Below are 24,819 nucleotides of genomic sequence, written 5' to 3'. Positions count from 1 at the left end.
GGGCAGGATATGTAGCAAATACACCCTAGACCAAGTATCCTGTAGGCAGCCACTCCCTGGGTCGAACTTGTCTTAAAATGAAGGAACAGGAATAGGCTTGAATTCCCTGACCTTTGGTCAGGGTAGAGTAGATTCACTTCCGTGGGCCATCTTAATGTCCAAAACACCAAGTGACCACACCCTAGGTCAGGGTTTCTTGTTTGTAGCCACACCCGTTGTCAATGAGTTTGAAGGAGCAGAAATAAAGTCAAACTCTCCGACCTTTAGTCAAGGTGGAACAGGCTCACATCTGTGGAACCCCACACAAACGGAGGCTCCATGAGGTCCAAAAGGTGCCAGGTGCAACTTCTGGAACCAATTGGCAAAAGGAGAGAGAGGAAGAGAGACGCCTGCCACTGAGGGGCCCAGGCAGGTGCAAACATGGCTGGATCCTAACCTAGCACGTGCCGGGTCCCACCTGACATATTCATCCATGCTTGGATGAGTGTGGACTGAGAAAGAAACAGAGAAGAGAGAGCTGATAGAGTCGGGCGGGCACTCAGTAATACCGGGATTCGCCTGGCGTTTATGTCTCATAGGCTTTGTACGTCCCAATCCGAAAAGGAGGGGGAAGGCAAGAGTCTTCTTTGCCACGATACAAGGAACAAACAAAGTAATTATCTTCTCAATAAATATCGAGTAACCCCATCCTAGGTCAAGACGTCCTGTTAGGAGCCACACCTTAGGGCAAACCTCCAGTCGTAACCTTGAAGGAGCGACTAGGTCTGAACTCAAGACCTTTAGTCAAGGGGGACAGATCCACCTCCATCAATATTACAACACAAAACATAGTATAACTAAAAGTCCTACTGCCTTTTAAAATGTGAAACACTTGCCAGGCAGTGGTGGTGTACGCCTTTAATCCCAGCACTTGGGAGGCAGAGGCAGGAGGATCTTTGTGTTTGAGGCCAGCGTGATCCACAAAGGGGAGTTTCAGGACAGCCAGGGCTACACAGAGAAATCCTTTCTCAAAACAGCAACAACAAAAACAAACAACCAAAGTTCCTTTATTTTCCACTGTGTGTATGTGTGTGTGTGTGTGTGTGTGTGTGTGTGTGTGTGTGTGTGTGTGTGTGTGTGTGTGTGTGTGTGTGTGTGTGTGTGAGTATGTGCGTGTTGCACACTGTGAGTGCAAGCTCACCCGGAAGCCCAAAGAGGTCAGCAGCCGCCTTAGAGCAGGAGACCCAGGCAGTTAGGACCCTCCTGATGAGGGCGGTGGGAACCAAACTCAGCTCCTCTGTAAGAACAGTAAGGACTCTTGACTCCTGAGCCATCTCTCCATCCCTGGAGCATCTTTTTTTGTTCTGTGTGTTGGTATGCATATATGTGTGTAAATGTTCATATGTGTATTAGTATGCATGCACTGATGCAGTGTGCATGTGTGTGTGTATCAGTGTGGCATGCACCATGCTAGGGGAGAGGTTGATGTCAGGTGTCTTCCTTAGTCTTCCTTCAACTTTTTGTTTGTTTGTTTTATTTTAATTTGCTTGTTTTCATTGTATGTACATTGGTATTTTGTCTGCATTACGTTTGTGTGCGAGTGTCAGATCTTGGCATTATAGACAGTTGTGATAGACAGTTGTGAGCTGCCATGTGGATGCCAAGAATTGAACCCTGGTCCTCTGGGAAAGTAGTCAGTGCTTTTAACCACTAAGCCATCTCTCCAGCCCTGTTTGCTTTTTTGAGACAGGTACTGGGCTGACCTAGAACTCATTATGTAGACCAGGCTGCCTCTGTTTCCCAAGTGCTGAGATTAAAGGCATGAGCCACCACTGCTTGATCTTCCTTCCTTTCTTTGTTTCTTTTCTGTACTCTTGTTTTTTTTTAAGTTTTATTTATTTGTTATGTGTACAGTATTCTGCCTGCATGTGTGCCTGCTGGCCAGAAGAGGGCACCAGATCTCATTACAGATGGTTGTGAGCCACCATGTGGTTGCTGGGAATTGAACTCAGAACCTTTGGAAGAGCAGGTAAGTGCTCTTAACTGCTGAGCCATCTCTCCAGCCCTGTACTCTTGTTTTTTCAACTCCCCTTTATATCTGTTGATTTATAGACTGGAGGTGGAGATAGGGATGGGAACCAGGTCAGAAAGGAAATGAAAGGTGTGACTTTTCTGAAGACAAAATCCCCAAGGACTGACATATCCCCTGGAAATAGGACATGGGAGGGTGAAGGTGGATATGGAATCTAAGTGAATTGGGGGCACAAAACTTGGGGAGTGCAAAGGGCACAGCATGGGTATGGCAGGCAAGGTGTTCATTGGTCATGGTCTCTGTGTGTTATTTGGGGTATAGGGCATTCAGTACTCAGGGTTGTAGTAGATATATGGATTGGGGTACAGACATGGGTGGTTTGAAGTATTGGGGAACCCTGGACTTATGCTGAGGCAGTCACCTGATTGAGTGGAAGGGCTGGAGTGCCCAGTGGTGAAGAGGATGAACTGCATGAGACCGGCTTTGCTGTACCTGAGCTGAGGGTTGTGGGTAGGGAGGGCACAGGCCAAGTCTGTAAGATGAAACTTAGTCCTTGGGGGACACAGATTACCCTGTGATAACTGTCTAGACAGACAAAGAAATCGTAGCAATAGAGCACTCAGGTGGGCTCCTTGGTCACCATGGTGAGAAGGGCCACTGAGAGAGGCCTATTTCATCCCGGAAGGCCCCCCTCCCCCGCTCCGCACCCCCTTAAGGGAGAAGAGGGCTGAGCAGTGGCTCTAGACGTCACTTTTATTTTTCTCCGAAGTTCTTGGTTGGCCACAGACGATCCCAGGGGGCACAAGGGTCCCCCTTGGTGACAGGACACATTGATGTATTGGTGTCTTCACTTACTCTCAGCTCCTTCAGGATGGGGAGAAGTAACGATGGGGCTCCCTTCTTGGCTGAGTGGAGGGGCCCTACTGTGCCAGGAAACAGCTCTGCAGCAGCAGCCGCCCCTCCTTCTTCTGCCCCCCCCCATTGCCCCTTCTAGGCTGCAGACTCCAAGGCTGCTGCCCCCCCCCGTTGCTGACATCCCCCTGCCACCCACCCAGGCTGCTCCTTCCACCCACTGCCACACACACACACACACACACACACACACACACACACACACACAGTCGCTCGCACACACATACACACTCGCGCACACACACGCACCTTTTGACTCACTTGGGGGTGGTCGGATTGGTCAGGGTTGAAATTGCTTTCTTTAACTAACAGAGAAGAGGACAGGGAGGGGGAGTGGTTAGAGGAGGGGAAGACTTGTCCCTCAGGGGCTTAGGCACTGGTGGCTCCCCTGGGAAAGATTGAGAGCAGGGTCCTGTCCCGTGCATAAATAATATCAATGAACCCAGAGAGCGGCAGGGTTGGCTGGGGTCCCAGGCCCAGTGGCCACTCTCATCCGGAAAGTGGGTTACATCAGAGTCCCAGGTAGGCCTTAACCTTTGGCGGGAAGGAATTTGGCACTCCCACATCCTCAGCCCTGCCCCGCCCTCAAGATCCTAGTACCTCCACCCAGGTTACAGAGCCCACAGCTCTGCCCCGTGATGTCACAAACAGCAACTGAAGGTTCAGCAGCTCAAAGAGGTTGTGTGTCTGGAGGGGGGATTGAGAGAAACAGCAGACATCCTGTTTTACTGGTCTTTGTGCCTGGTGAGCAGGTTGCAATGTGCAATCTGACCACTAGGGGTTGCCAGAGTCCGTGTGAGGAGCTGGGTGAGCCTCCGATGGAAGGAACCCGGTGGTCCACCGTTAACCAGCCTCCCCCATCAGGCCTCCACCTCCACCCCCACGCTCTAACTCCCCCTTTACCTCATGCAGGGAGGTCTCTGGCGACAGCTGCAGGGTCACTGGTTGTATGGGGCAGCCACCAGCCAAGATATCCTGGAGACAGGGCTGGGGACGGAAAAGGACCGTGGGGACTTGAGCCAGCCACCAGCTGCTACATCCTGATCTCTCTCCTCTCTAAGTCATCTTAGTCATCTCCTCCCTTCACAGCCCTGCTCACACCCCCACCCTGTCCCCACACATGGTAGGAGAATCCACCTGTTGGCCTGGAGCCCGGGAAGCTGGCTCCATCTGGAGGGCTTGCACCAAGTGGTTCCTCTTTACAATGCCCACCAGGGTCTGAGACTCTAGGAAGTCCAGAGGGAGGGACATGTCATGAACATAGACATCACATTCGCTGAGCACCTACTATGTGCCAAGACTACGCAGGGTGCCCTCATGTTTGAGGAAACTTACAGAGTGTGTGTGTGGTCTTTCAGAATCCTTATCACCCTGTTTAAGGAAGGGGAAGCTGAGGCTTTGGTGGGCTAACTACTGCCCTAAACCTTTCAGCTTCCACATGGACACGGCAGCTGAGGGCATCTAGGTAAGGCTGCCAGTGGGTCAGCGGGTATTCTGATACCCCCACCCCCCATTTTAGGAGGGGGAAGCTGGGGACATCAGCCTTTGGGCGTTTGGGTATCACAGTTGGGCTTTCTCTTCTGTTTTCAGTCCAGTTGTTTAAAATCTGAGTCAGGTCAGTGGAAGGGTGAGCCCTGAGGCTCACTGTAACCTGAGATCCTACTGAGCGCTGGTCCTACAGAGTGCTGAGGCTAAGCCAGCCTGACTAGCCTGGACACATGCTGGGCATTACAGGCATCATGGGGTTGGTGGGCATTCCTCACTGAGAGTTCAAGGTCAGCCTGGTCTACAGAGTTCCAAGACAGCCAGGGCTACACAGAGAAATCCTGTCTTGAAACATTCCCCCACCCCCCAAAAAAAAAAAAAAAAGACTGTAGCTCAGTAGCAGAAGAAAGCTTGCTTAGCATGCACGAGGCCCTGGATTCAGTCTGTAACTGGATAACACAATAGAAGTGCCCCTCCCTCATTTTAGAAACCAGCTCCTTCCTGGTAGACTGGGGGGGGGGTCCAGAGCCAGGGTCTGTCTCAGTGGGAGTTCTGCAACCCAAACCAATTCTCGGAGGTGACGCCTCTTGGCAGGGCCTTCCTTTTGTGAAATAAGTAAATACGTGTTTGCCGTGATCTCTCCTGTGATGCTAAAGTCATCCCATTAGCGAAGGGCGAAGCTTCTGACGTTCGCGTGGGAAACCATGGTGACTTCCATATTTTCATACAAGGACCATGTAGTTCATAGAACTCAAGAGGTACATCCACCACTCTTTCCCTGGTTAAGGACTGACTTTATTCTTCTTGATAGGTGCATATAGGTGGCCATGTTGTGCCTGTTGCTCACTGCTCAAGGGCAAGTGAGCACCAGACTCCAACAATCTGCCGAGTGTGCGCCCCACCTCGTTTGCAGAGAGGGGACGTGTGGCTGGATAGGTGCCCTGGCGGGGCTCAGGTAGCTCCTCCCTACCTGGTTATCTTCTTCACTTAGGTAATGTGCTTTCTAAACTGGAGATGGTGCTCAGGATAGATCCCCCTAAGACTTAATGCCATTCAAAAAGGCAACTGGAAGTGGGGAATGGGGGAGGGGGACGGCACTTGGGTCAGAAAGGAAGCTTCTGGAAGACCTTAGCAGTAGCCCTGTTATCTGAGTTAACACACAAGGCTTGGTTCCCGGAATCCAAAGGACCAGCCCCAGGCCACCTTACAAGCACCCCTCATGTTTAGTTTAAACACATCACCCCACTTTCTCTAGCAGAAGTGGTCTTTAGGTCCATTTTCTCCATGAAGACATGAAACCCAGAGAAATGAAGGGTCTAGCGCCGGGTCACACGGCCACCCCATTGCAGAGCTGGGTTAGGGAGCAGAACTGACATCATGCTTGCCCTTGCTGCCCGGGACACGGAGGGCCTTAGAGGTAGAATAGCGGAAGGAAGCCCAACCCCTTCTCTCAGGCAGCTGCCTTCTTGCAGCCGCTACAGACCTGCAGTCTCCACCAGCGGGTACTGGGTCACATCTGTGGAGATCACAACCCTGATCACCTCCTCCAGGGGCATGTCCTTGGCCAGCGTGGTAAGGGTACAGTTCATGAAGTGATCCACAGTCACTGGGTAGGACCTGTGGGCAGAGGTGGGCACCTGTCAGGCCCTGGGATGGGGAGATGCCGGCCCCTGGGACAGGGCAGAGTCCTGGGTGCCTTACTGGGAGAGACCTGCGTTTCTCTAGGATGGGTTTGCAGGGACTACACCAGTGGTTCGCAGCTGTGCTAACGCTGCTAACTGTTCCTCGTGCTGTGGTGGGCCCCAACCATAACTTTTTTCTGGTTTTTCAGGAAAGGGTTTCTCTGTCTTCCCTGGCTGTCCTGGAACTCATTCTCTAGACCAGGTTGACCTCAAACTCACAGAGATCCACCTGCCTCTGCCTCCGGAGTGCTGGGATTAAAGGCGTGTGCCACTGCCACTCAGCTATAAAATTATTTTTGTTGCTAATTCACAACTCTGATTTTGCTGTCTTATGAATCGTAAGTATCTGTGTTTTCCCATGGTGTTTGGCGACCCCTGTGAAAGGTTCATTTGGCCCAATGGGGTCAGTCCCCTAGGTTGAGGACCACACAATTCTTTTCTTGTTGTTGTGTTTTGTTTTGTTTTTCGAAACAGGGTTTCTTTGTGTAGCAGCTCTGGCTGCCTTGGATCCCACTTTGTAGACCAGACTGGCCTCAAACACACAGAGATCCACCTGCCTCTGTCTTCTGAGTGCTGGAATTAAAGGTGTGTACCACCACTGCCCAGCTAGAACCATAAGTAACTTTTTTTTTTTTTTTTTTCTTTTTATTTTATGTGTATTGGTGTTTTGCCTGCAAGTAAGTCTATGTGAGAGTCAGATCTTGGAGTTACAGACAGTTGTTAGCTGCCACGTGGGTGAACCTGGGCCCTTTGGGAAAGTAGTCAGTGCCCTTAATTGCTGAGCCATTTTTCCAGCCCCAAATCATGTGTATCTTAAAGGTGGGGAAACTGAGACTTGTTTGGAGTTGTACTTTAAACTCAGTGACTCTTGAAGCCTTTGAGTTGTGCTGCTTTGGGGACCAAAGATGCTAGGGTACAGTCTGGTCAAGAAAGGATCTCAGGCCGGGCGATGGTGGCGCACGCCTTTAATCCCAGCACTCGGGAGGCAGAGGCAGGCGGATCTCTGTGAGTTTGAGACCAGCCTGGTCTACAGAGCTAGTTCCAGGACAGGATCCAAAGCCACAGCGAAACCCTGTCTCAAAAAACAAACAAAAAAAAAAAAAAAGAAAGGATCTCAGGGCCCATTTGCATGCCCACCACCCAGAAAGGCCATCAGAGCAGGGGTAGGGAGGAGAAGGACCTCCCTGACCTGGTGCTCATTTCCTCTCAGCCTCACCTGATAGAGACCTAGGTCCTCACCTAGCCCATAGGGCTCTGGGGATGTCGAGGTCTAGAGGGCAGTTATGTATCAGCCTGACCCCTGTACAGTTCAGAGTCAGCTGTGCTGCTGATTTCCGGGGATCCCTCCACCCCCAGACTACTCTGGGTATCATCACTTCATCAGCCAGCTCAAGGCTCACCCAATCTTGCGGCCACGAATCCACGGAAGGTATGGCAGTTTCTTGACGATGATGGTGCCATCATAGAAAGAGGGTTGACAGCTCTGGGAGATAGCGTTGGCCACCAGCACTGCCATCAGCACAGGCAGTGCATGAACCATCTGTCCGGTCAGCTCAAAGACCAGCAGCGCCGTGGAGATGCTGTGGGTCACTGCCCCCGAGAAGGCAGCAGCTCCTGCAGGGACAGAGCCATGGTGGGTGACTCAGGCCAGGAGCCAACTCACCCAGAGGGCAAGGTGGGCATAGTGTGACTGTGGTTAGGCCCAGCAATGTGTAAAGAGCACGTCCTGGCAACTGTCAGGAGTACCTGGTCATCAGAGCAGGTGGCGGATGGGGAGAAAAAAAACACAAGAGAAAGCTGGAAGGCTTGGGGGGAAGGAATGGCTGAGGGGGTGGACAGGCCTGTGGAGGAGTGGGGACACATTGGGCAGGTCAGTGACTACTATGCACCTCTCCTGTTGCAGTCGAACCCACGAGCTCTGCCCACTTGCTGGTCCCAGGTTCACTCACCTGCCAAAGCATAGGCTCCAGGCATGATGGGATTGACCTCACCTCCAACCATGATGCCCTCTGGGAAGGCGACAGACAAGGCCTCTCCCAAGAGGCGCCCAATGACAGCTCCTGCCACAGACTCAGGGTGAAGGAAATAGCCATGCTGACCTGATCCCCCCAAGGCCCTCAGACCCTGCCCCATCTCCAGTACCACTTTGGGAGGGAGATAGTACGGGGAAGTCAGGTCCCTCGTGCCCCTGAACCTTCGCGGAACTTTGGGACCCCAGTCTTACCGTAGATAAATATGGGCAAGAAGTACCCAGCGGGGATGGGGATGGTGGTCGCCAGGATCAGCATCCAGAACTGTAGAGAGGTTGGATCCACATGGCAGGAGTTAGAAGCAAACAGGAGGGCATAGAGAAAGGGAGGGATGGGAGGCCCCCAGGCCAGGGCCCACGGCAGCTCCAGCACTAGAGGCGCCACCAACCAGGAGAAAGAGCCAAGCAATCCTCAGTAAAGCACTCACTGGGTATGAGCACATGCCAGTGGGTTCCTCTCCTCACTCAGGCTAACCTTTAGTAGAGAGCAACTATTCCATCTCCAAGAGTAATGGGTGCCAGGGTCTGTGTGTAACTGCTTGCCCCTGAGCCTGACCGCTTCATCCTGGTCCCTGAAATCCATGTGGAGGGAGGAGAAGACTGACTTCTACAAGTTGTCCTTTGACCTCTACATTATACTATGGAGCGCTGGCACACACTCGAGTGCACACACTCGTGCACACACACTCGTGCACACACTCATGCACACACACACAGTTTTGTAAGGAATAAGGGAACTAGTTGCTATGGGACATCACTGTCACCCAGCACCTGGGAGTCTGAGATAGGAGGAGCACAAGTCACAAGCCTGGACTACATAACGAGACTGCACCCCTCAAATGAAGGAGGAGGAGGAAGAGAAGAGGGGAGCAATTGAGGCTGGGAGGGTTTCTGAGGGGTGCAGTGGGCCATGGTCAGATCAGCGACCTGGATGTAGGAGGCAGGGCTCCAGGCTTCAGCTCAGGAAGCAGCCCCTCCCACCCAGGACTGGCCATCACCTTCATGACCAGAAAGAAGACTAGTGTCCCAAAGACAGTCAGCTGCGGGTGGCACCATTCCAGCCACAGGTTCTGGGGGTCTGGCTCCGCTGGCCAGGATGGGGATGAGTTCTTGGTCATCAAGGCCCACGAGTTGTTGTCAAACAGTGTCTCCAAATGTTGCTCCATGGACAGCTGGGACAGAGGCAGCGGCAGGTCAGCCTGTCCCCGTTCATTCTGCTGTCCATCTGAGCCTCAACTACCGTACCCCTTCCCAGTTAGGGACTCTGAGGATGGCTCTGCCATTGCGGAGCTACAACCTTGACATCTGAAAAATGACCTGTAGACAGTTTCGTCAGGTGGTTTCAGGGGACTGGGTGAGAAAGCATACATGGAAGGGCCGGAGATGAGGGGTTTCTATTGCCATCGCCAAACTTGGTGCGCCTTACCCGGGAAGCCATGAAGCGGCCCACACCGGGTGGATAGGTGATGGAGGCCAGGACCAGGGCGGCCAGAGCAGCGTACAAGGGCTTGCTGTGGGGAATGAGAGTCCCAATTTTCCTCCTCTCCTTCCCCACATCCTTGGGGTCCACGCCGAAGAAAGGACTACAGAGGAGGAAGGGGGGAAACTTCCAGATGCCCTCCCCACAAGAAGACAGGGGTGCACTGAGACCAGGAGACCTGGTGCGAGAAGGGGAGGGGCTGGAGGAGAGTTTGGGACAGAAAGGGACTGGGGTGCTGGCCTAGGGCATACAGAATGCTAAAGGCAGGTGTGTGTGTTTGAGGTTGAGAGAGGAGAGGCAGGGATCAGGGAGGGGGATGTGAATTCAGGAACCAGAAAGACTCAGTGAGGGACTTAATTTTCACATAAGTGGGGCAGTGGCTGTAGGACTTGAAGGGACCACAAGCCAGGTGTGAGCTAGGAGGAGCATTGGGGGATTAATGGAAAGAAGGGTTTGGTGAAAGGGGTGGGTCTTTATGGGAGGTTGGAGGGGGCCAGCCTCTGAGAGGCCCAGTATACCTAGTGGCTAGCAGTTTGGACGTGAACCCATTGGCCTTGAGGAAGAACAAGAATGATCGCTGGCAGAAATTGTACCCACAGCTCAGAACGCCACAGATGGCCCTGGAAGCAGAAGCGGGGGTGAGGCCAAAGTGAGGGTGAGGCCAGAACCACTTTAGTTTGTGTGTGGCTTTCAGGGTTTGGGGCCCCACTCACCCCAGGGCCACAAAAAAGAAGATCTCTGGTAGATCAAAAGGTATGTCCACCCGAAAGCTGGTCTTGTAGATGGAGGTGATAGTCTCTGGGGAGAGAGGAAAGCAGGTGGAAATCCAACGCCAGCCTTCCCACCCAAACCCAGTCTCAGAATAACCCAGGCAAGGCAGACACAGCATCAGACCCAGCCCCCGAATTTCCCTGCAATTCTAGGGACCTGGCTAGTGTCCCAGCTAGACTCAACAGCTCCAGCCCTTAGGGTTCTCCACCCACCCTGCTTTACACAGGTCAGACCCTGTGTCCTCTTAGAAGGACAGAGAAGAGAAAGGAGAAGTGGAGGGGGGGGAGGAAGAGGGAGCAGAATTAGAGAGGAGCGGGAGGGAGGAGTCGCAGAAGAAGAAGGGTAGAGACCAAGTCCCAATATGAGGCTCACCCTGCTCACTGTTGAAGACCGCCAGAAGGCGGAACATGAAGGCCCCGCAGGTGGCAGCGAAGAAGCCCCTCCAGTAATCCCAGACGGAGAAGTGAGAGGACATGACCTCGATGCTGAACAGGACACCTAGGGGACACACAGCTCAGGGGACCGTTATCCTCTGGCTGCAGGACACAGTGTGTGTGTGTGTGTGTGTGTGTGTGTGTGTGTGTGTGTGTGTGTGTGTGTGAAGGAGCTCTCACCGCTGAAGGGGGCTGCAAAGACGGTGGCCACGCCCACTGCTGCTCCTGCGACCAGCATTTCCATTTTCTTGGTCTTGTTCTGGGAAGAACAGTATCCTGGGCTCAGCTCTCACACCCCTTCCCCAAGGAGACCCAACCCTGTGCTTCTCACCTCAGACTCCCCGATGATTTTGGTGCGCACATGGCCCAGGTAAGCTGCGGTGATCACACTTAGGTGCACAAAGGGGCCCTGCAGGGTGAGGCAGTACAGTGGTGCTGGGGATGCTGCACCCTACCTCCCAACCCTTCCACTTCCTCCTCTCCTCTTCTGTGTTCCTCCTCCTCCCCCTCCTTCTCTTTCTTCTTCCTTCTTAGGGCCTAAGGAACAAAGGCACAAACCTTGCCCAGCAATAGATCGCATCACATCCTTGTCCTAACCCTCCACCAACCACTCCAAGATGGTTTTTGTCACATTTGAGGACCTGGATGTGCTCCCCCAAGACTGGGCTCACTTAATTTAGGCTGGCTATACTGTGGAATATGGAAAAGGGCAGCACAATAGGACGGTAAGTGGGCCCCCCCATGTCTGTACCAGTTTTCCCAGGAAGATGGTGCTGCCTGTTGCCAAGGTACAGGAGAGGCCCGCCACCTTGGCCCCAAAGTTCTTGATGTCTAGGTAATCCTCCAAGATCACACCAGACAAGATGGTTTTCACCTCTGGGATCCCAGACCCTGGTCCATATAGATAGAGAACAGAGGGAGAGAGGGTCTGCATTAATTCTGCGTGCACCCTGTGTGCACAGCGTTCTTAGGGGCACTTTCCTAGGGAGCCCCTCTTGTGCAGCTGTTGCTTCTGAATTGAAACATTCCCTCCTAGAGCAGGTAGAGAGAGGATGGCTAAGATTCAAGAAATAAACTGGCTATGGAGGCCCATGCCTTTAATCCCAGCAGTCAGGAAGCAGCGGCAGGCAGATCTCCAAGAGTTCGAGGTCAGCCTGGTATATGTATCAAGTTGCAGACCATCTAGAACTATATAATGAGACCCTGACTTTAATTTTTTTCCTTTCGTTTTTCATGTAATAAACTCATAAGGTACAGGAAACTCCTGAAACTCACAGGATTCACAAGGCCCCTCCCCCAGGGTTTAATCAGCACCAACAATTGCAGGGAAGGGATAATGTTCTGCCAGTTAGTAGAATTGCCTATATGGCTCACTTTTCACCAGTTGCCACCCATGCTGGGTGGGCTTTTCAGTGATGCTCAAGCTTTTGAATCACCTATACTCTCTCTGTAAGTCCAATTTGTTTATTATGCATATGGTGTTCTGCCTGTATGTATGCCTGCAGGCCAGAAGAGGGCGCCAGATCTCATTAGAGATGGTTGTGAACCACCATGTGGCTGCTGGCAATTGAACTCAGGACCTCTGGAAGAGCAACCAGAACTCTTAGCCTCTGAACCATCTCTCCAGCCCAATTCATGGTTTGCTTAATGTGGATTCATTGTTTCGGTCTGTTGTTGGACCTCTATATGGGATGAGCACATGCTTGCGTCTCCCCAGGAAAAGTCACAAAAACAGCCTCATACCCCCCATGAATAGGATTCATAACAGTTTCCAGAAGAAGAAATTGGGGGTTGAATGTACTCTCAAGATTCCCCCCAGACTAGCTAGAGGTAGCTCCAGAGTCCTAGGGAATCTGGCCATTGGCTATAGTCCTACATGGAAACCAGCCCTCCTTCTTGGCCCAGAGGAGCCCAGGGAAGTCAGATAGAGCGGGTGATGTACCGGGTCCCCTGCTGTCCCTCTCCTTGTGTGACTTTGCGTAAGTGGCCTGGCTGCTTCCTCAGCAGGATGTGAAAAGATTGGGACTCATGGGGACGGCAGAACAAGGCAGGCTGGACAGAAAGCAGGTGACCATGACTCACCTCCAGAGGATGGCGTGATACTCTGTGAGAAGCCGGAGGAGAAGGACAGGAGGGCCACAGGGTACACAGTCCAGGAGAGATACCGGAGCAGGTGACCGTCCCCAATCTCTCTGTACAGCCACTTGTGCGCTGGAGATGCCCAGCAGTCAGGGAGCCACCAGAGCCTCTACAGCCCTGGGGCGGGGTGGTCAGACTTTTGTGCCCACTTACAGTCTAGGAAAAGGCTCAAGACCACCCAATGAGAAGTGAAGGAGAAAACTGTGCCTGGGGTGGAGGGTTATTGAGCTGAGAGGAAGGTGGGCGAGAAGGGGTGGCCAAGCTCAGTTTAGAGAGGCTCCACCCTCTCTGTGTAGACGAGATAATGGAGCCCCAGCAGGGCACAGAACCTGCCCAGAGACACACAGCAAATCAAGGGCCAAGTGAGGCTCAATTTCAGGCCTGATCACTCACAGCCTTTCCCCTCCCCCGCTGCCCCCGGTGGTCCAGCTGGTATCCCAAGCACATATAGGAACGCCATCGCTCTGCAGGGGTATGCATGCAGAGGAGGCCTTACCTCTGACCACGCTCCTGATAGCGACGTTCATGGCATAGCTGATCAGAGCCATGAGCACCCCATGGGCCATCAGGAAGTACCAGTCCTCGCCCACACGGAACAGCCGCTCTTTCACCCACTCCAGGGCCCCTGGGCAGGACACTGGGGTCACAGCTCCTCCCCTGGGAGCTGCTCAGGCTTTGGGCAGGAAGGACCAGGCACGACAGGGTAGGACTTCCAGGACCGAGGTCCAAATGATGAAGAGGGACTCTGCCTCGCAGGAGGATCCAGCATGATTTGTGGCAAGCGTGTGTAGTGTGAATGCCACGCCTGTATCCTACGGAAGGCCCCTGACCTCCCCTGCCCCATCTCCTTCCACACTGGGACCTGGAGGAACGGTTAAAGGGAGCAGCGGGATTGGAAAAACTGGACGTTGCCGCTCTAGTCAGTGTTTGGTAGGGTCTGCATCCCAGAGGGCACGGCAGGGAGGGGTGCCCAGTTGCATCCCCAGCACTAGCTGCCAGCTCCACTCGAAGCTCACCCCCTCTAGCTGTGGCCTCCAGCGCCTAGACCTGTGTTCTTTCTGGGATCCCTGCTTTCTCTGTCCTCTGGCTACACAGACAGGTACAGGGTGAACATGCAGACCCCTTGCCACCCAAGAGATTGCACGTGTCATCTGGGAGCGCACAGAAGTGGAGAGGGTGCTCTTGGGCCTAGGGGGAGTGTGGTTCTGTGCGTACTCTGAGGGGGAGGGGACCCAGTTCTTACCCCGGATGCTTCTGCGGGCGCGTGGACACGGACCCCACAGCTCTTGCAGAGTCACTGGCTTCCCAGAGGAGCCCTCATGGAGCCCCACCAGTTCCTCCATTCTTTCTCTGACGACAGGTAGACAGTGCTTGGTGAGCCACTGTGCACCTGTGCCCCACTTCTAGAATATTCCAATGTGCTCTGATTCTTAAGTACAAGGGAAAACTGTGTGTATTGTGCATATATAGGGTCCTTCCACTCCCAAAAGTCCTAATCAGAACCAGTTGCCTGTTTTAACTCCCACCACTACCCCCTGAGACACTAGGCTGTTTCTACAACTCAGAGCGCTCATTTTGCCCAGGGATAGCCTGTCCCCAAGGGCAGCTGTGATGTCCTATAGCCATCCTCTGGAGGCCAGAAGACCCCCAAGTCCTGAAGGAGATCCTTGCAGGCAAACACCTCAAGGCCCCACACCCTCCCTCTCCACGTCTGCACTGGCCCTGGCAGGTGCTGTCCAAGCCCGTGCCCCACTTAGCACCCAGCTGTCCCTCACCTGCCAGAGCGTCCTGCTGAAGGCCCTCGGACACAGCCTCTTTGTTTGCGGAACCTGTGCACCTGGTGCACCTGGACGGGGTGCCCTCCACCAATCAACACCCTCCCCTCCCTCCCCTCCTGGGGTTAAGGAAGCCATTAAGAATGTCCTTGAGAAACTGGTCAGAACTCACCAGACTGACTGACCAGGAAGCTACCGAGGCACCAGGAGGGGTGGATTTCCTCATCTAGAGCTAGGCAGCAAGAGCGAGCGCCCTTGCTGTGGTCCCTGGGGCCTCCTGGGGTCTGGGCCTGGGAACTGCAGCCTCTGACCGTGCAGGAGAGTGAGAGTCCTCTGCTGTCGCTGAGCCTCAGGGTCTGGATCTCTTAGCTGGACACGGCTGGACACGGAAAGGGGTTTTAAAGTATAATGGGGGAGGGGAGGGAAGGGGTGCAGCAGAAGGCACATGCTCAGAACTGCCCCAAATGACTGAGTTCTCCCCCAAATCCAGGGAAATGGCCCGTAGTGGCATTGCAGAACTGTGAGGCTTCTTGTCCGAGATCACAGAGGCCCGCTGAAGTAGAGGCACGCACCCAGAGCCCAGAGGTTGAGGGCCAGAAGCAGGACTCCCGCCATGGTTTGCCTGACACCTATGCAGGCACACTGTTCTGGGGGTTCGCTTCGACAGTCCCATCTTGTTCAGGGGTGGGGAGGCAACAGTGGTGAACCAGGAGGGCTGGAGACCACGAGGCAAGGAAATGAATGAACTTTTCATCCAGCCTCTGAATCTCAGAAAACTGCCCCTGTGGCTGTGGCAGGGCCCTCTGAAAAAGCATGAGGAGATGGCAAAGAAGTGTGTGTGTGTGTGTGTGTGTGTGAATATGTGTACATGTGCATGTGTGTACACATGTATGTGTGTGCATGTGTATAAGTGTGTGCATGAATCTGTGGGTGTGTGTATGTGTACATATGAGTTTGCATGTATGTGTGTATGTATGCGTGTGTGTGAATATCTGTGTGCAAGTACATATGTGTACACAAGTATGTATGTGTGTATGTGTATGTATGTGTGTGCATGCATCTGTGTGTATACATATATGAGTTTGTGCATATGTGTATGTGTTTGATTATGAGTGTACATGTACATATGTATGCACTCGTGTGTGTGCATGTATATATATATGTGTGTGTGCATGTATTTGTGGGTATGAGTATGTGTACACATATGAGTGTGTGCGTGTGTGTGTGTATGTGAGCTGGCAGCACTGCTCTGCTGTTTAGTGTGGCCTCCACGCCCTTGTAAGTTGAAGTAATGACGCCCTTTTGCAGTGCTTGATGAAAGGCCAGAGAAATGCAGTTGCTCACTAACGGTCACAAAGCAGAGATTGAACTTGGGCTCAGACTGTCTGTCCCATCTCCAAGCTCCCAAGAAACTGGACGCAAGATAAAGAGCTTGTGCCTGGGGCTACTTTTAGAAGATTTGGGGGCCGTCGGTGCAGCTCAGTTAGTAGAACGCCTGCCCAGCGTGCATGAGACCCTAAATTTGGTTTCTAGCACCTGCTAAACCCAGTGTGGTGGCACATGTCTGCAATCCCAGGTCTTGGGAGCTTAGAGGCAGGAGCATCAGAAGCTCGTGGTTATCATTCCTCTGCATAGCAAATCAGAGTGAGACCTGGGCTCCATGAGACACTGTGTTAAGGAATAGGAGGAGATGAAGAGGAGGAAGAGAAAAGAAAATCTAGGCAAGGGGTGATTCGTCCTCTCTCCCCTTTCACCCCCGTCACCACTCCAAAGATTGTGTCCCTCTAGTGACTGATGAAAATCCAAGACTTGTTTTTGTTTTGTTTTGTTTTGTTTTTGGAGACAGGGTTTCTCTGTAGCTTTGGAGCCTGTCCTGGAACTAGCTCTTGTAGACCAGGTTGGCCTCGAACTCAAGGAGATTCATCTGCCTCTGCCTCCTGAATGCTGGGGATTAAAGGCATGCGCCAGCACCACCAACAAAATCCAAGACTCTTAACAGCTTCTAACCCTCGTTACTTCAAAATAGGAGCGAGGATGTTTTGTTGTTGTTGTTATTTATTTATTTATTTTGATGTAGAGTGAGCAGGAATCAGCTGTTCTGCACAGCCAGGGCCACCCTCCCCTCCCCTACCCAACTGTCAACAGATGGTTAGCTGTTCTGTTGACAACCCAAACATGTCTCTGGTCTTGGCAGCTAGCTGGCACTGGTGTCATTACTGGCCTCACATGTCCACACCCCACTGGGAGCACCAGGAAGCTGAGACACGGATATCAGGGGTTCCTGTGCTAAGGGTAAGTTCCTCCCAAATGCGCTAGCCCTACCTGCCAGTCTCCCCACCCACGAGATCCTTCTCCTCTGTCTTAGGTGCCTGAGGAGCAGAGGCAGCTGTCCTGTCAGAGCAGGGTCTGAAGCCAGAGCAGACCTGCCATTCAACTCCTTCCTTGACCCGAGCCTGGGCCACTTCTGTCCTATGGACCTTGCAGCATGGGTCTGCCTGCCTTCCATTTATCCAAGTCTGCCAGGCCTAAACATCACCCAGGAGGCACTTTGTGAATGGATTCCTTACTCTGGCCTTCAGGCTAGCTATGCAGGAGCTGAGGGGAAAGAATTTCTGGTCCTTAGAACTCCACATCAGAATCATTTAATTGATATATTGTATATCAATTATCATATTATTATTATATTATCATATTATATTATTAAATAAGGTTTATTTGGGGTCAGAGAGATGGTTCAGCAGTTAAGAGCATTTGTTCTTGTAGAGGACCCTGGTTCGACTCCCAGTCCCCACATGGATAATTCACAGCCATCCATAGCCCATGTCCGGGGGATCCAACACCCTCTTCCGGCTTCCATGAGCAAAAGTATTCACATGGCACACATGGATACATGCAGACGAAACACATACAAAATCAAAAAATGAATAAATCTAATAAAAATGTAAAAGTTTTATTTTATTTTTTAATGTCTACATGTGGGTGCATAAGTGTGGTGCCCACAGAGGTCAGAAGTGGGTGCTGCATCCCCTGGAGCTGAAGTTATAGGTGGTGATGAGCTGCCTACTGTTGGGTGCTGGGAACCAAACTTGGGTCCTCTGCAGAAGCAATAGGCTGAGCCATCTCTCCAGCTTCCCAGGTCAGAAACGTGGGGAGCACCTGTGTTTGTGAAAATGCTTCCGGGAGGAAGATGCCCCAAATTCAAGAGACTGGACCAGCATCCTTTCTGGAGTTCTTGGCTTTTGAAAAACATACACTTTATTATTCTGTGTGTATAAATGTTTGCCCCCCTGTATGTCTGTGTGCCACATGCATGTCTGATGCTCCTTGAGGGAGCCAGATGCCCTGGAGCTGGAGTTACAGAGGGTTGTAAGACACCACGTGGCTGGGAACTGAACCCTGGTCCTCTGGAAGGGCAGCCAGTGCTCTTAACTGCTGAGCCATTTCCCAGCCCTTGGGGTTCTTGTTTTCTGGCAGTCTCATTCCTGTGTGCTCTGCACTCGGATCTCCCTCACTCCACCCCATGGTCCCCTCACTGTCACTCAATGATTCCCTTCCTCCTAACTCACCCCCCCTCCCTCCGTTCCGAACAGCCTTTTTTCCCCAGGTCCCAGATAGACAGACAAAGGCGCTCTGTGCTGGTGTTTGCACGGTCGTGTCCTATGCAGGAGACAGCACCCCACCCTGTGCCTCCCTCCCTTTCCTTCCACTGCCACCGTCCTTCCACCCCCTCTCCCATGACGTTCCCTGGACTTTGGAGAGGCCATTTAGGGTCATTGAATAATGACCTCCAACTTCCTAGGAAGCCGAGACTGGTCTTGAACTCCTGGTTCTCCTGGGGTGACGGGCACATGCCACCACACCCAGTGATGACCTGGATCATCTCTGAAGCTCCTCCTATTCCTGTGATCTGACAGAAGCGTGCCTGGTGTCAAGAGAATGACCTCGGTGACCTTTTGAGGTCCCGCCTGGCCACTGAAGCCAGTGGACTCAGTATTTGTGTAGATGACTCCTCAGGGATGTGGGGAAAAGGAGGGGACTGGTGGGCGGGTGTGGGGGTAGAGGGAGCTGACACCCAGCAGCAGTGACTCAGGCCCTCAGCACTGTGACGGTGACAGCGTGTCTGCTTTTAGCTGTTGGCTCTTGTTTCCCTGGCAGGCTGCTCTGGGGGCCCCCATCTTTTTCCATCTCACCTCAGTCCCGGTGACCCCCTGAATGAAGCCCTGCCAGCCTGTCTTCAGCAAGGATAGCCAACAAGGAGGACCGTGGTTCAGTTCTAAGCCCCCACATGAGTAATCCCCAATCATCCATAACTCCAGTTCCAGGGGATGTCAGGGGGTGACAGATCCTTGTAGCTCCAGCCATCACTCTGACCCCCAGTTCTGCCCTGTCCTGTCCTGACTGTATTACCAGTCTTGGCTCTGTGAAGCCAGAGACAAGAGGCACGGTCCTCATCTTCAGGAACTCCTGGGTGAGTGAGGGGGAGAGGAGATTCTGCCCCAGAGGCAGGGATGAGGGGTACCAAGAGAAGGGTCAGAACTCATGAAGGCTATCTCACACTGCAGGTGCTGGGGACTCTGGACAGAAGGAGCCCTGTGAAGTCCTGAGCAACTAGAAGCTTCCATGGGAGAGAGGAATGGGGTGATTGATTATATGGGAAGAAAGGTCAAGACTTGTGTTCCAAAACTGCTTGATGGGTTGATGGAGCACCTGCCTCTGGAAAGTGCCTCTCCTGGCTTCTGTCCCCTGCCCAGTGTCATGCAGTCTGGGGTTCTACTCAGTGAAAAGAAAGGGGCCTTCTTGGACACAAGGGTCAGGCACATCTGGGGTGGAATCCCAGCCATTCTAACGTGCTCAGACCCAGCCCTTCCCTTCCTGGAAGGCTCATTTTCCTGGTCTAGAGGCTTTGTTGGGAAGGGACGGCAGTGCCCAGAGACACCCTGGGAGCCACCAGCATTCTCTTTGCCTGGATGTGATCTCCTATGACCATGATCTCAGGCAGACAACTCCTCTGAGTCTGAGATGGAGCAGACTCTTGCCAACAACCTAGACTCCTAGATCTTTAAGGATAATTGTCGAACTATCTGCCCCTTCCCTGAAGCTGGGCCCAACCCTCCAGCCCCACCTCCAGCTGCCTGCTTTCTTCTATTCTGCCGCTAAAGGTTCTGAGAGCAGGGATGTGGGGAACGATGACATAGAATCGGGGTCCCTGTGGGAGTTGACAGGGGTCATCTATGCACTCCAACCTGGGCTGTCTCAACCTTTCTGAAAAGACAGCTGATTCTGAAGCTGCTAGTATCCCACAAACAGTCCAGCAAGGTTCTTGCACGCGCCCGCTCCTCAGGAGTCAGATAACGGAGCCACAGGCCCTGAGAATCAGTCTAAGAGGAGAGTCAGGTCCCTGGCTAGGGAGGGAAACAGCAAACCACAAAGTCCTGGGTAGGCACAGGGCAGGACCCACCCCCTGCCCTGGCCGCTACAGAGGCCCTTGGGGCTGGAGCTCCGGTCTTGGAGTGCCAGGCGATGAGCTCAGCCCTCCAAGCCGGCCCTTGTGTGTCAGGTTGTCAGCAGGGCCATTTCTCCCAAGAAGATTTCCAGGCCCCTCTGGGCCATGAAGAGGCCTAAATTTAGCCAGCAGACAAGGGGCTGGCCTTGAGCCCAGGGACGGCCGGGCCTTATAAAGCGCTGGCAATCTGGGCCCCGGCATGCTTCCCTGGAAGCCTGCGTCCACACGCTTCTCCAGCCCAGCCCCTGCCTAGACAGGGTCCCTGCTGCCTGTGGATGAGCCACCGGACCTCCTCCGCCTTCAGAGCGGAGAGAAGTTTCCATTCTTCCTCCACCTCCTCCTCCTCCTCTTCTTCGGCCTCCCGAGCCCTCCCAACCCAGGACCCACCCATGGAGAAGGCTTTGAGCATGTTTTCTGAGGATTTTGGCAGTTTCATGCGGCCCCACTCGGAGACCCTGGCCTTCCCAGGCAAGTGCGGGAAGGGGAGAGACACAGGTGGGAAGGTCTGCTCCATGGCACCGCTGAGTGGGTTATAGCCACTCATCTGCCAGGAATAGGTGCTTGCTGCATGGGTTCCAGCCACATGTGGCTGCCATGGCGACCTGGCCACCAAGACAGATCTGTCTGTGACACAGGTGGGCTTCCTGGAGACAATGGCGAGATACGAATCCAGTAGTCTCACATGGCCCATGTCCTGATGGGAACCCTGGAGGGCTGGCTGGGGCTGAGGGGTGGCTGGCCCCTCAGAGCTTCTAGGTCTGGATGGAATTGCTAAAGGAGGGACTTGCACGCATAGATTACATGTTGAATGGGGTGAGGCTCACCCCTCCCAGCCCTCCCACCCCCGCCCAGGTGAGCTGCAAGAGTGAAGAGAGGAGCTATTGTCTGGGAGAGCCACTCATTGCCCCAAGAGAAGAGTGGAGACCCAGGTTTGGGGTTCAGGGCTTGCTGGGTGCCCAGCTTATAGCAGCTCTGCCCACAGCCCGTCCCGGGGGCCAAGGCAACATCAAGACCCTCGGGGATGCCTATGAGTTTACCGTGGACATGAGAGACTTTTCCCCTGAAGACATTATTGTCACCACCTCCAACAACCACATCGAGGTGCGAGCGGAGAAGGTGAGTCTGGACCCTGCTCCACCCCAGAGTTCCCACCTTCCCCTGGACTCTGCCTAGTCTAGCTGCTTCTGTGTCCCCTACTGGCACCTGCCTTTGGAGACCTCATACCCTGACCCATGTTCCTTCCCGGTCTGTACTTCCCCCAGGGCAAACTGCAGTCTGTTCCCAGTGGGCTCATAGGTCAGGGACCTGCATGTCTCTCTCCAACCTAAGGTTCACAGAACCTATCTTCAGGAGCCCATGTCGTGGCACCTGGGAGCCTCCAGAGATGAGAGAGGGATCTTGGGATGTGGGCAGAAGGGAGCCGGAGTGGTTGAGACATGATTGGGTGAGGGAGACCATGGTGGAGTAAGGAAAGCTCCTTGGCAGAAGGGAGAGGAAGGTGGCAGTGACCAAGCCCACCTGGGCAGCCACTCACGCCACACCTTCACCCCTCTTTCATCCCAGAGCCAGAAGTGTGGGTCCTGTTTTGGTACCCCCACACTGGGCCTGAGGCTGAAAGGAGCCACGAAGCTCAGAGCCACACCCACCCTGGACCCCACTTACTTTACCCGGAGTCTCAGTGGCTAGCTCATCTGAGAAGGCACAGCCAGCACAGATGGTGGCTGCCCCAGTCCCTGGGGCCATGCTGATTCTTCGAGGATATTTGCCAAGGCCTCCTTGACCACCCCCCAAGTCTGGCTAGCTCCCCTAATTCAGGCTGGACACTAGGAAGCCCTGCCAGAGGTTCGAGGACTGTGGGCCACTGGCGGCACGTGCCAGCCCCACGTCCCAGGGTGACTCAGCCAGCCGACACTGCTGGACACTATGTGCTAGCTGGGCTGCGGGGGAGGGTGGTGGCCCTGGTGGTGGACACTCAGGGTGTCTAGGGATCCAGAGGGCACAGTTGTGTCATCTCCCCTCCCCATGGCTCAAGAGTCCCAGTCTTCCAGCTACTTCTATGGAAGCTCAGCCCTTATGGAGCCCCACCTAACCCCATTCTATATTCAGTTCCCCCGGAACCTCTGGGCCCCTCTGCAGAGCCCTTGGCAGTGGTGTAACTGGGGTCAGAGAGCAAAGAGGAGGCTCTGGCTTGATTTGTGCCTGACCAGGATCCATGATGGGACAAGGGCTGGATGGTCACTCCTGACCTGTCACCCCTTCCCCAGCTGGCGGCTGATGGCACAGTCGTGAACACCTTCGCTCACAAATGCCAACTACCAGAGGATGTGGACCCTACATCAGTGACCTCAGCCCTCCGAGAGGATGGCAGCCTCACCATCCGGGCACGGCGTCACCCACGCACGGAGCACGTCCAGCAGACCTTCCGGACGGAGATAAAGATCTGAGGGTCTCCCCACCCTTACCCTCCCCCCATCTCCTCCTCAACCAGCCTGCTGTTGAGGTCATCCTGACCCCTGACAATGGCCCCCAGAACATCTCAGCCTAGGCTCCAGTCACCCCACACACTCTTAGGCCCCAGGTGGGTCACTCCCTCCCCCCCAGACTAGGGCCCTCCTCTCCACCTGGGGCAACCCCACGACCCTCATCCAGATAGGACCTCCCTATCTTAGTTCACAAATAGAGGTGTTGAAGGATGGACTTGGGGAGAAAGATGGGGACCGAGCCTCCAAGCAAATGACCAGAGCACAGAGAGACATCGATGGCATCTCTGTGGGGCAGGGGACCAGGGACCCTCCTGGCAAGTGGAATATAAGAGTTGGCCGCAAGCAGTGCTGCTGGCCTAGGCGGACTGCCTCAGACAAGCCAGAGAGATAGCCATGACAGCCACCTCCCCAGGGCTGCAACTCTCCAAGCCTCAAACCCAGGGCTACCTGTCACTCTGGGCCTCTGTCAGCTACTTGTGCCAGGCAAGACCACCTGCACCCAGGTGGGCCTCCTATCTCCAGCTGCTGGTGCCTTAGGCCAGACTGAGTCTTCTCCTTCTTAGTAGAGACCTAGGATCCTGGGCAGCTTCCCCTGCAGAGAAGGGCCCCTGGGGACGTGAGAGCAAGAGCTCCCCGGGATTTGCTAATCCACCAATCTACCCACACATACCCTGAAACATTCACTCCCTTTGGTTCAAGCCCAGTTCGAACCATCCTAAATCAGATTTAGCATCTCTATTTTCATCAATGGGGACGTAGCATCTCTGAGCCTCTGAGCCATTTGGATGCTCGGTTTTTGCCGCTGAAGGTTGGCTCTGAACCCAGCACTGCCTCAACTGCCCTCAGCCTCTCACCTCTGTGCCCTGGGGAGCATCCCCCTGCCTCCACAGGCCCTCCTTCACATGTCCACTGCACAGGGTGGTCACAGGAAGAGCCCCAACCCAGATCCCTTCTGCCCTCCAAGTCCAGGACAAAGACCCTTGTGTGTGGGTGTGGGGTGGTGGGGTGTGGGGTGACCAGGGCTCTGACCCTGGCTCTGTCTCAGTCTCCCACAGTAGAAGCAGGTGTGTGAGAGGGGGGAGCTCTCAGTTAGCTGGGGTCCTTGGGGCCTCTGACTCCTGCTATCTTGGGACCCTGGGGACAGGGAGGGTGGGGGTTCACGGGAATCTGGTCTCTACAACCTATACACAATAAAAGGACAGTATGAGAGACATGTGGAGACCCCACCTGGAATTCTACCTGAGAGAGGAGACTGAGTGGGCGGGGAGGACATTGGGACTGGGGAGAGAAGCTTAAGGCTGGAAATGTCTCCCCAAACCTGCCCGCAGAAATCCAGCGTTATTCTACAGAAAGGCTTACAGCACCCTGTCTCCCTGCTGCCTGCCTTTCCCTTTGTATTCATTCTGTAGTTCAAGAGGAATGTCTGAGCTGGACTGTGTACCAGCGCTGCATTCGACGCTGTCCCAAGCCAAGGGCCACAACGTCCCTTCTCGAAGTCCCTCCCCTCGATGGGGCCTCTGAGTCCCAGAGAAGCTAAGTGATAGGCCTAAGGTCACACAGCTCCGAAGATACAACCAACTGGGGTAGGGTCAACCGCAGGGAGAGGTGCTGGATGGCTGTAAGCCTGGAGTGTTCAGGGTGCAGGTGGGAGGGGTGGGGTGGGGGAGGAGTGGAGTGGGAATGGGGGAAGGGTCTCCTCGCTCCTACTGAAATCAGAGTAGCCAACTCTGCTCCCCAGAGCAGCTCCGCTGGCGACCGCGGTCAGAGCAGGGAGGGGAGGTGGGGGTGCAGTATTTCCAGCCTCGTGAGTCACGAATTCCGCTGGGTTATTTGCAGCCCCAACACTCATCAGCGCGGGGCTGGGGCGTGGGGCGGGACTGATAGCCTTCCCCATTCGCCCCCGACCCGAGGTCAGGTTCACCTTGGCGAGAAGACCACAGCAGCCAGCCGGAAAACCAGCACTGGAAGGGCGACTGTCCTCAGCGGTGGGTGGGGGTGGGCTGGGGTGGGTGCCTGTCTCCCCCTCACAGGTCGCAGCCCCTGCCCAGGCAGCTTCCTGCCGCTGGAAACCAGGTCCTTCTGGTCTAAGGGAGCCCAGGGCTGAGCCAAGGTGAC

At 54.0% G+C, this 24,819-nt stretch overlaps 2 protein-coding genes across 4 annotated transcripts; one reads left to right on the top strand and one right to left on the bottom strand.

The window, feature by feature from the left end:
• Positions 1-3,180: 3,180 nt before the first annotated feature.
• LOC102002468 (chloride channel protein ClC-Kb) lies at positions 3,181-14,286 on the bottom strand. Of its 3 annotated transcripts, XM_005352900.2 has the most exons (19): positions 14,187-14,286; positions 13,440-13,568; positions 12,887-13,015; positions 11,556-11,695; positions 11,136-11,213; positions 10,985-11,063; positions 10,743-10,868; positions 10,313-10,397; positions 10,118-10,219; positions 9,546-9,630; positions 9,118-9,291; positions 8,315-8,384; positions 8,040-8,150; positions 7,491-7,704; positions 5,892-6,025; positions 4,061-4,149; positions 3,827-3,910; positions 3,524-3,610; positions 3,181-3,228 (listed from the first exon to the last, which is right to left on the bottom strand). In XM_005352900.2, the coding sequence occupies exons 1-19, from the start codon at positions 14,284-14,286 to the stop codon at positions 3,181-3,183; spliced, it is 2,064 nt and encodes a 687-aa protein (XP_005352957.2). The 3 variants fall into 3 exon arrangements, with proteins under 3 accessions (XP_005352957.2, XP_026637990.1, XP_026637991.1); XM_026782189.1 differs by lacking the exon at positions 12,887-13,015; XM_026782190.1 differs by lacking the exon at positions 12,887-13,015 and having other exon boundaries at positions 11,556-11,680.
• Positions 14,287-20,407: 6,121 nt separating this feature from the next.
• On the top strand, positions 20,408-23,749 carry Hspb7 (heat shock protein family B (small) member 7). Its single transcript, XM_026782197.1, has 3 exons — positions 20,408-20,689; positions 21,189-21,337; positions 22,486-23,749. Exons 1-3 carry the CDS (start codon positions 20,497-20,499, stop codon positions 22,663-22,665), a joined length of 522 nt encoding a protein of 173 aa, XP_026637998.1. The 5' UTR covers positions 20,408-20,496; the 3' UTR covers positions 22,666-23,749.
• Positions 23,750-24,819: the final 1,070 nt, after the last annotated feature.

The sequence above is a fragment of the Microtus ochrogaster genome, chromosome 10 (assembly GCF_000317375.1).
Source record: "Microtus ochrogaster isolate Prairie Vole_2 chromosome 10, MicOch1.0, whole genome shotgun sequence".
Classification (NCBI taxonomy): Eukaryota; Metazoa; Chordata; class Mammalia; order Rodentia; family Cricetidae; genus Microtus; species Microtus ochrogaster.
The sequence above is the reverse complement of the archived record's forward strand: the minus strand, read 5'-3'. Positions and strand labels throughout refer to the sequence as shown.

Bases quoted from the DNA above. Each gene is read 5' to 3' on its own strand.
- LOC102002468 (XM_005352900.2), bottom strand. From the start codon at position 14,286: ATGGAGGAACTGGTGGGGCTCCATGAGGGCTCCTCTGGGAAGCCAGTG. The intron at 9,631-10,117 runs GTATACTGGGCC...CATTCCCCACAG, and splicing joins TCCAAACTGCTAGCCACTAG to CAAGCCCTTGTACGCTGCTC. The intron at 3,911-4,060 runs GTGGATTCTCCT...TTCCGTCCCCAG, and splicing joins CCCGGGCTCCAGGCCAACAG to CCCTGTCTCCAGGATATCTT.
- Hspb7 (XM_026782197.1), top strand. From the start codon at position 20,497: ATGAGCCACCGGACCTCCTCCGCCTTCAGAGCGGAGAGAAGTTTCCAT. The intron at 20,690-21,188 runs GCAAGTGCGGGA...CCCAGCTTATAG, and splicing joins GGAGACCCTGGCCTTCCCAG to CAGCTCTGCCCACAGCCCGT. The intron at 21,338-22,485 runs GTGAGTCTGGAC...CCCCTTCCCCAG, and splicing joins TCGAGGTGCGAGCGGAGAAG to CTGGCGGCTGATGGCACAGT.